The 10,452-nt window shown below is 43.9% G+C and overlaps 1 protein-coding gene across 1 annotated transcript; it reads left to right on the forward strand.

The window, feature by feature from the left end:
• The first annotated feature begins 8,774 nt into the window (after positions 1–8,774).
• On the forward strand, positions 8,775–9,704 carry LOC108798198 (gastrula zinc finger protein XlCGF71.1-like). Its single transcript, XM_018569926.1, has one exon. The coding sequence runs from the start codon at positions 8,775–8,777 to the stop codon at positions 9,567–9,569; it is 795 nt and encodes a 264-aa protein (XP_018425428.1). The 3' UTR covers positions 9,570–9,704.
• Positions 9,705–10,452: the final 748 nt, after the last annotated feature.

Genomic DNA, 10,452 nt, shown 5'->3' on the forward strand with positions numbered 1-10,452 from the left:
ATAAGAGATATATTCCCAAAGCTGAGGAAACGGGACATGACAATAACACCGGCTGGTCTCTGGTCACTCTGTCAAAGTGAATTTGTCCAAGCCTAAAATGTTTTAGGGAAACGCCAGTGCTGGGCTGCAGGGGCCTTATGGAGACAGCCAGCATCTCTGTTAGTCTTTAAATAATTCCTTGTGTGACTTTGAAGCCTTCTTGGATCTTAGTTTCTACTTAGGGCCTCAACTCATGTCCTCAAGATCGTGCCCTTCCACCTCTTCACGCTAGACTGCCGCTCTCCACTTTCGACTGTCCAATGCCAGAACATAAGTGAGCAGCAAAGGCTTTGCTATGCGTTGTAAGAGATGAGATGAAGCTAAATCTCAGCTTGGGCAGACATAGTGGTCCCACATACAGCCTGGATCTAGAATGCTAGGGGATCCAGTTGTACTTACAGGAACCTGCCTTTCAGTTCTGTTATCTAAGAGTTTTTTTAGGCCAATCAGAAGATATGTTACTAAATGCTTGAATGGAAAAAGAGCAACAAAGATTGCTACCTGGAGTGTTGTAATAAAATTCCCTGTCTAGTCTAGCAGTGGAAAAGAAGGCCAAAACTTGACCAGGGAGCATAATCCAGAACTGTTTTCATGAACTGGAGAGGCCGGCTTGGAGCCCTGACCTCAACCCTATCAAGCAACTTTGGAATACTCTGGAATGCCGAGTGTGAGCGTCTTCTTGTCCAACACAAGCATCTGACTTTAAAAAATACTCTTTTGGCCAAATGGGCACAAATTCCTACAGACACGACGGCCATGGATTTGGAATGGGATGTTCAACAAGCACACAAGATGTGATGGCATCAACCCACAAACTTTTGGCTATTTAGTCTTGGTAAGAAATATTATTTCCTCGTCAAGTTGCCTGGATATTAAATAGAGACATTATATTTTACGATTTGCCTACTTAGTTTCAAGGCACATTTATGTGAAGGATCTACTGAAGCTTCTTGCTCCGTCTCATCATCCATAGTTGGCACAAAGGCGCAGTGAGTTCTCCTTTAAGGCAATTTAACATTGCATCCTGATGACCCGGTGTTGCATTTCACAGTGTGGAAATCGAATTACCAGCCCTATTTAAATTTCATATTTATTATTTTCCTGTACGCCCCTTCCTCTTTTTTTACTCTTCTGTTTAATTTAAAATAGACCCTTAAGCACAAAACTAAATTTTAATAAAGATGTTATTGTACTTACATGTGTTGTCCTTGCCCAAACTGGTTAACTTTGGTCTGCCAGCCATGTGACCCATAAAAGAATTTGGTTTTTATTCTTTGTTTATATATATATATATATATAATGTTATATTATGTTTCACCTTAACCTCCATGATAAATGAATACTCACCTGTTGCCTACACACCAAGATTCTTTATAGCAGCAAATTAGACTGTGTCCACCTGCTCAAAAAGGTAGTTCTTACTTGGAAAGCTGTCACCACATAGAGTCTCTCGGCAGAACACCATGCTCTGGCTTGCCCAAGGACTACACTTGTGGGGAAAAAGAATATTCTTACCTCAGCAAAATAAGATCAGACGTGTAGCGCTGCTCGCCTGGGACCGCAGCGCGTGGACGGAAGCGGGCCGCCTCTCTCCCGGAGCGCATCTCATGTTCGTTGGGAACCCGGTGTTAAATCATTCGTAGATGACCTAATTCGGAGTCAGGGTTTCGTACGTAGCAGAGCAGCTACCTCGCTGCGATCTATTGAAAGTCATCCCTTGAGCCAAGCTTTTAATATACAAAAAAATCAAAATAAAAAACCTCAGCATAACAAAGCTAAGCTTTCTTCCTCCTAGCCCAAGTCCGATACCCAGTTCCCTAGCAAACCTTAGACTCCAAAATCCTTCAAGCTTGCAGGCAAGTCTTCCTCGAAATGAGGGGATGCCCTCACACCTTAGAGTGGAGGGATGTCTGTTAGCCTTTGCGACCCCTGGGACCAAAGGCATTGCAGATGTATGGGTACAGGATGTGGTGGCCAGGGGCTACAAGGTAAAATATCATGCTTTGCCTTTGCCCTGTTACATGTTGTCAAAATGACAATGTCGTAGTAACCACTAAGAGACTTGCACAGCATTCTGGCTTAGCTCCTCTTGCAGGGGGTCATTGCTGTCGTTTCAGAACAGGAAAGGCTTTAGGGTTTCTACTCAAATTTGTTCACGATTGCCAAAGCAAATGGGGAAAATGTGCCCATCCTGGACTAAGGCACTAGATGACTTTGTCTGCATGCAATCTATCAGTTAAGTAATTGTTTCCCTTCCTCCGGGAGATTTTCTGGCCTGTGTGAACATCAAGGAGCTTTCAGGAACCTTCAGAAGTCTACTGCAACAGACTCATCACCTGGAGTATCTAGCTGTTCTACATACTGCTTGGTCAAGAGTTTTCCTTCCGCCAGACAAGCTACTGACTCCGCTCACAGGTTTAAACTCTACAGGATAGAAACCAACCCAATCTGCTTTTGAATGATAGTTCTGAGTTTGATAGTGGCTTCTTTTCAAGGAAGTCTCGTTTGCCCAGCTCCAATCCAGACCATTGCGACTGAACATTCTGGCTGCATGGGACAAGAAGGTGCAGTCTCTGAATTTACAGATTCATCTGTCACTCAGGATGGCTCTAGTCTGGTGGCTCATGAATCCAGCCCTGGAGTCGGGGGAAGTCTTTCTTACCTCTGGTCTGGAAATTTCTTGCCCTCTCGGTGCAGAGGACCTGGTGGATGGGGGAAGCTCAGCTCAACATTCCGGAACTACGACTGTCCCTTCAAAGCTGGACCCCAGTTATAGGGACATCCGATTCAGATACAGTCCGAAAATACCACAGCAGTGCGGTATGTCAATTATCAAGGGAGAACCAGAAGTCTAGGGGCTGAAAAAGAGAACTACCAGATTCGGGCTTGCGAAGCACTCCATTTTCCAGTCCAATTCGCTATACACATCTCAGGTATGGAAAATTGGCAGGTGGATTTTCTCAGTTGTTAACATCTGGACCCAGTAGAGTGGTCTCTCCACTCGGAGGTGTTTCAAGACCTCTGTCACAGGTGGAAAACTCTTCCTATGATTATGAAGGGTGTCTGACAGAACAGGAAGAGAAGTCAAACCTCCCTACTTCTTGAATTGAGACTGGTGGATGGTAAAGGAAGAGATTGAGAAATGGAAGAAGAATTAAGGCACTTCTTTTATTAGGAACACTGCAAAATAATTGTTGTGTTATTATATAGGGTTAATGGATCTTAGTTAGATGGAATTAATTATTTTGGCACTATAATAAGAAAATCAACGATAAGGTTCATGAGTTAAGATGTCAATCTGGGGAAGGGACTCCATCAAGGTATATAAGAGTTTTAATAAAGATGCATAAATTAAATGTAATTTGCTAACAAAGACACTTTTTTCACAAGGAATCGTAATAATAGTCTTTATATATATATTGTTAAAATTTGGGTGAAGGTCAAAAGGAAATAATTATTTTGGTAACAAAATGAATACATTTTTGATAGGGTTATTTAAGTCGGGAAAACGATGTATGGAGGCGTTTTGCCCCTTTTTTTTTTTTCTTTCTAGGGGCGGGTCAATAGCACAATTAATGATTGGGAGTACTTGTGAAATTTGACAAATAGTTGTATCTCCAAATACACAAGAACAATCCCTACGAATGCTGATGGGCGCAGCTCTCTCAGTAGGATATCCCTAAAAATGCTATCTTTCATAATGCATAGGGTTGGCTCGCGGTATTTTCTGTTCGAAGTTTGTTTGGGGTAGAAAAGAATGAAGTATTGTTGTATTTGGTCTGGGGACACTAAAATGTTTGTATAAAGTGTTTGTATTAACTGTATATTTGTTTACTTACTGTGGAAAATGAATAAAAGATTTTGTAAACGAGAAATGGAAGAAGAACAGACTGTTGGGCATGAGATTTTTGAGCAGAAAGGCAGGAGATTGGTGAATGTTAAGGCAGGAGACCAGTGAATTGAAAAGTAGAAAACCGGTGAACAGGGACGGAGAAGATCGAAAAATCAGAGGGCATGAGATCTGTAATGGAGGGAAAGGAGACCAGTGAATGAAAGGAAAGGAGACCAGTGAATGAAAGGAAAGGAGACCAATGAATGGAAGGAGAGGAGACCAGTGAATGGAAGGTGAGGAGACCAGTGAATGGAAGGTGAGGAGACCAGTGAATTGAAGGTGAGGATGCAAGTGAATGGAAGGAAAGGAGACCAGTGAATGGAAAGAAAGGAGACCAGTGAATGGAAGGAAAGGAGACCAGTGAATTGAAGGTGAGGAGACCAGTGAATGAAAGGAAAGGAGACCAGTGAATGGAAATAAAGGAGACCAGTGAATTGAAGGTGAGGAGACTAGTGAATTGAAGGTGAGGAGACTAGTGAATTGAAGGTGAGGAGACTAGTGAATTGAAGGTGAGGAGACCAGTGAATGAAAGTAAAGGAGACCAGTGAATGGAAAGAAAGGAGACCAGTGAATTGAAGGTGAGGAGACCAGTGAATGAAAGGAAAGGAGACCAGTGAGTGGAAGGAGAGGAGACCAGTGAATGAAAGGAAAGGAGACCAGTGAATGAAAGGAAAGGAGACCAGTGAATGGAAATAAAGGAGACCAGTGAATTGAAGGTGAGGAGACTAGTGAATTGAAGGTGAGGAGACTAGTGAATTGAAGGTGAGGAGACTAGTGAATTGAAGGTGAGGAGACCAGTGAATGAAAGTAAAGGAGACCAGTGAATGGAAAGAAAGGAGACCAGTGAATTGAAGGTGAGGAGACCAGTGAATGAAAGGAAAGGAGACCAGTGAGTGGAAGGAGAGGAGACCAGTGAATGGAGGGAAAGAAGGCCAGTGAATGGAAGGTGAGGAGACCAGTGAATGGAAGGTGAGGAGACCAGTGAGCGTAAGGGGAGGTGATCAGTATATATATATAAAAGGCAGGAGATTAGTGAACAGAAGTTGAGAAGATCAGTCGATGGAAGGGGAGGTGATTTCTGAATAGAAAGAGAGAATATCAGTGAACAAGGGGGGAAAAGATCAGAACACAGAAAGGGAGGAGATCGGTGAATGGAGAGAAAGGTTATCACTTCCCACTAATGTAAAAGTGATTAGGTGGCCTTACTAAACAGAGGACCGACAACTGATTTGTTTTATAGGCAGGCATGTGGCTCTTTTTCCATTTGATTGCCATATTATAAAATATTTAATCTTGACCAAGGGTTTCATAAAATGTCATGTACAGCTAATTATGTCTCCACCACTTCCTTGATTAAAGTAGGAAATGTATTTTTTTAGAGATCATGAAACATGACCAAGCCCTCAAGCTGTTAGGGAATTGTCTATGAAAAGCAAGCAGATTGAGTAAAAAGTTCAGGGGCACATCTCTTATGTGAGGACAAAAACTTCAGTGCAGAAGGGTTGGTGGCCATTTTGTTGTAGCCCACAGCAATCGGTGGTCATTTTGTTGTAGCCCACATCAATTGGTGGCCATTTTGTTGTAGCCCACAGCAATTGCTATCAGGAATAATTTTAGTTCAAGGTAGTTCTAGGTGGGCTTATAAGGCTGGAGAGTGTGTGAAGAGGAGGTAACAATGTCTTCTTATTATGAGAGAAGGGGGTCCCAGCAATAGATGTGGATTGGATAAGGGGGTGGGGGAAGGATCATGTGATCACAAGTCACATGTCCTGTATACAGCACAAAGTCAGGGGTCAGCAGGCTCTGCACTGGGGGAGTACGTCTTATCCGGTGTAGTGGGGTCTCAGTAAAGATAAATATTAGCACAGAGGGGATTTATAGCCATAGGACTGCTCATCAGTACACGCGCTGCCCTTTTGGCTTCCCATTAGAAATAGATTAAAAAAGATGTGCATTTCTTTCTTTTATATTTGGGCACGTATTTATTTTTTGTAATTGCCAATTACTATTTCAAGGGACAAAAACAGCTTGATTTATGGTTAGTTAGGATAAATAATACAAGGAAAAACCTCTGAATAAATCATCTGATTTAAAGATGGAGAAGGAACGGAGTCACACGACTGATAGGATATTAAACCTGACCCTGGAGATCGTCTACCTGCTGACCGGAGAGGTGAGGAGGATTCTGGGAGGTCACATGACATCCCTCTTATCTCTATTAATAAAACAGACCTGACCGGAGAGGTGAGGAGGATTCTGGGAGGTCACATGACATCACTCTTATCTCTATTAATATAACACAGACCTGACCGGAGAGGTGAGGAGGATTCTGGGAGGTCACATGGCATCACTCTTATCTCTTAATAAAACATAAACCTGACCGGAGGGGTGAGGAGGATTCTTGGAGGGTCACACGCCTGACCATACAAGTGAAATGAATGCCAACCGTATCAACTTTAATGCATTGGAAAATTTTGAATGCTGTTCTAATCTTGTGCTTTTAATATAGAATTATATCGCTTTCAAGTTATCTGATGGCTTGGTAGCGTCCAATGCGATGAAGACCCAAGGCACCGGTATAGAGCCTCCATCTCACTCACTGAGACGGAAAAAGAAGGTTCAGGAAGTCACCAGCGAGATCATTAAGCTGCTGAGGGGAGAGGTGAGCGGTGCATGGAATTCTGGGACATGATCCAGGAACAGACAAGGGATGTGTCTGGGTGGTGACTGTATCATTGTGTGTGTCAGGTTCCTATTAGATGTCAGGATACAAGTGACTGTTTCTCTTTGGAGGAGTGGGAGTATCTAGAAGGACACGCGGATCTATATAAAAATATGACGATAGGGAACCAGCCGTCCTTTATATCAACAGGTAAGAGGAGACTTTCATATCTTGTAAAGGACAGAAGAACATTCAATGACATTTTTATTTCCCATATTTATGGCAGTTCTAACACAGTGATTTACAGACAACGTAAAACCATTTACACCAATCCCTACCCTGAAGTAGCTTACAGGCGCTAGTGTTACTACCATCCTAATATGCCAATTGTGGCAATGTGGGTGCCAATCACCTAGTGGCTTGTTTTTGGGTTGCAGAAGGAAACCAGACCGCCTGGAGAAAATGTGCCCAAACATTGGGAGAACATGCAAACTTCATGCAGGAAGTGTCCATGGCAGGACTACGGACCTCAGGCCTGCAAGGTAAGAGTGGTCAACACTTAGCTAACATGTTATCCTGTGATATAAAGACATAGAAACAATGTATTCAGTCAGTGTGTGTGTTTCCTACAGATGGATCCAGGAACAGAAATACCTCAGAGAGATGTCCCCGTCCTCTGTATTCCTGGGATTCCACTCAGGAACATCACAAGATCCCTCACCCTTATCAGGTAGAGGAGTCCAAAATGGACTGGCATGAACCTCTTCGGTTTGCATTTCCTGGATGGAGTTCAGGGGTGCACATTATGCTCACAACAAAACCTAATCATAAAATATCTTCACCAGTCTAGTAAAGCTTGGTTTCATTCTGTATTTCCTGTAAAGATTTTATTCATCTCCCTGGATTCCTCCAATGGTAAAAGGACAACAATTTTAAGGAATGCTTTTCATTCTTTTGTAGGTTTCGCTGGATGCACGCCAGATTGACTTTAGAGCAGAAGCTAGGGAGGAAGCAGAAGGGATGTATGTGAGAGGTCATGAACCATGTAATGAGGTGGACCTTCTTCCGGAGATCAGCACAGGTGAGTAATAAACACTAAATCCAGAAAAGAGTCCCAGATTCTCCTTGTTCAGTCACTACAACAATCTCTTCTTCTCCCCCTCCTCTGTCAGTAGACAGTAATGGGGGGACGGAATGTGTCTAGTGGGGGGAGTCAGGAGCCATCAGCCTCTATTAGACTCCGGCTCTCCTCCCCACATCATGTCATTGTGTGTTACCAGCCAAGAGACGTGACCAGTCTCCCCCCACACACACTCTCTGGGGTCTCTCATACATCTCAGTACAGGGGGCATCAATCTCTTCTTCTCCCCCCTCCTCTGTCAGTAGACAGTAATGGGGGGACGGAATGTGTCTAGTGGGGGGAGTCAGGAGCCATCAGCCTCTATTAGACTCCGGCTCTCCTCCTCACATCATGTCATTGTGTGTTACCAGCCAAGAGACATGACCAGTCTCACCCCCCACACACATTCTCTGGGGTCTCTCATACAACTCAGGGGGCTTCACTCTCATCTTTATTTACAGCCCCCGGAGACACCAGAGAAATTCATATAGATGTCAGTGCAGAGGAGGAGGAGGAAGTAATATGTGTGAAGATTGAAGACGATGAACAACCTATAGATATTAACACAGGTGAGTCATATTTCCAAAGTTTACTAATGCATCCTTCTTTCTTGTGTCTTCATCATGAGTTCCCATCTCCTCAACTTCCAGTTTCTTATTGTTGTAAAACACGATTTGTGCCTGAGCGGATGGTGTTCAGTTAGCTAAGATCTGCAAACCCATGGTAGGCCATGGCCTCAAGAGTGCAGCTGGAGGCACCTTCATATCCTACATGGAGAGTCCCTTTGCACATAGTAGTTTTTCCTATGGAATGCAATCCTGCTCTGGTATGGAATTGCTACACAGAAAGTCAGGCACAAGTAGGAAATAATTGCCTCACCATGATTCTGCTCTTTAATATGTTATTATCTAAAGGTTCCTCAACCTTTTGAGACCATTAAAACTCCCTTGATATGAACTAGCTTGTTAAGTATGTTTAACAGCACTTCAGTTCTTCCACTCCTCATCCTGTTTCCTGCAGATGGTCGACGCAGTGGTTATAACCCAAAGAAACACCATGTTATGTTTCCTGAAGTTGCAATAGATGATAACATCACAACAGAGGCTCTGGTGAAAAACCCTGTTACCCCAAATCTCCATCCAGTACTTCTCAGCGCAGATCTATTATCTCGTCCCCCTACCCACGGGGGGAGTTTATCCAATCGCTCAACTCCCACAACCCATCGTCCAAATCACAGAACGGGTGCAGCGTTCCTGTGTTCCATATGCGGCAAATCTTTCTCTTGGAAAGGGAGCCTCGTTGATCACCAGAAAACTCACACTGGGGAGAAGCCATATTCGTGTTCGGAATGCGGGAAAAGTTTTTCCAAGAAAACTAAGCTCACGTTACATCAGAGAATCCACACGGGAGAGAGGCCGTTTTCATGCTCGGAATGTGGTAAAAGTTTTACAAGGAGGGACCATCTTAGCATACACCAGAGGACCCACACGGGGGTGAAGCCCTACTCCTGTTCGGAATGCGGGAAGTGCTTTAGCCAGAGAGCCTTTCTCATCGTACACCAGAGAGCTCACACCGGGGTGAAGCCGTATTCGTGTACAGAATGTGGGAAGTGTTTTACTGGGAAAGCCCATCTGATTGTACACCAGAGAACTCATACTGGGGAGAAGCCACATACATGCCCAGAATGTGGGAAGTGCTTTACTGAAAGATCTCAACTTCTCCGACATCGGACTTGTCACTCCAGTAATTGTCCATATCCATGTCCTGTGTGCGGGAGAACTTTTAGCAGCAAATCGGGCTTGGGGAGACATCAAACCCTGCACACAGGCAGCAACCCGCACATGATATCAGAATGAGTAAAAAGGTTCTAGAGATAACCTTCCTTTTTGTCACATCCCCACAGGGGACTAGATACTCCTGTGTCAAGAAACGGCAGATAAGCAAACTTACGCACACACAGATGTCTTTCCTACTTCCGTCTTAAATTTTTATAATTCTTTAAACAGAAATCAATCGTAGTGCTCCTTTGTTGACCATATGTGGACATAATCAGTAGCATTATGGCTATTAGGGATGAGCTCAGGTATAGACCAAAGCACTTATGCATACATAAGTGCTATAGACCACCTGCCATGTCAGCCACAGGCCAGGCCACTCCCCCGCCATTGCACATAAACAAAGGGATGTGCCTAATGTCATTGACCTAATATGGCCACTTGACCATATTAGCTCAATGTTATTGACCAAATATAACCATGTGGCTATATAAGGTCAATAACATTACTGCATCTTTCCCCTTTGCTTACGTGTAGCAGCAGGTGGGAAATTTTCCCGCCACAGCAGAAGGAGCTTCATTCTGTGTTCATAGGAGCTGTTTGGAATAGCTCAGGTTCAGACAGGGTTTTGGGAGCTCCTTCTGTGTTTGGAGGAGCTTAGGTTCAGGCAAGATTCATACCAGGAACTCAGGTTCAGGAGGTGCTCAGGGGCAGACCAGATTCCGGGAGCTCCTTCTATGTTTGGCAGAGCTCAGGTTCTATGTTTGGAGCTCCTTCTATGTTTGTAGGAGCTCAGGTCCAGACAAGGTTCATACCAGGAGGAACTCCTGTTCAGACCAGGAGGAGCCCATGTTCAGGAGATGCTCAGGGGAAAACCAGATTCTGGGAGCTCCTTCTATGTTTGTAGAAGCTCAGGTCCAGACAAGGTTCATACCTGGAGGAACTCCTGTTCAGACCAGGAGGA

The sequence above is a fragment of the Nanorana parkeri genome, unplaced genomic scaffold (assembly GCF_000935625.1).
Source record: "Nanorana parkeri isolate BGI_ZX_2015 unplaced genomic scaffold, ASM93562v1 scaffold1426, whole genome shotgun sequence".
Classification (NCBI taxonomy): domain Eukaryota; kingdom Metazoa; phylum Chordata; class Amphibia; order Anura; family Dicroglossidae; genus Nanorana; species Nanorana parkeri.

Excerpts from the sequence above, each read along its gene's own strand:
- LOC108798198 (XM_018569926.1), top strand. The coding sequence starts at position 8,775 with ATGTTTCCTGAAGTTGCAATAGATGATAACATCACAACAGAGGCTCTG.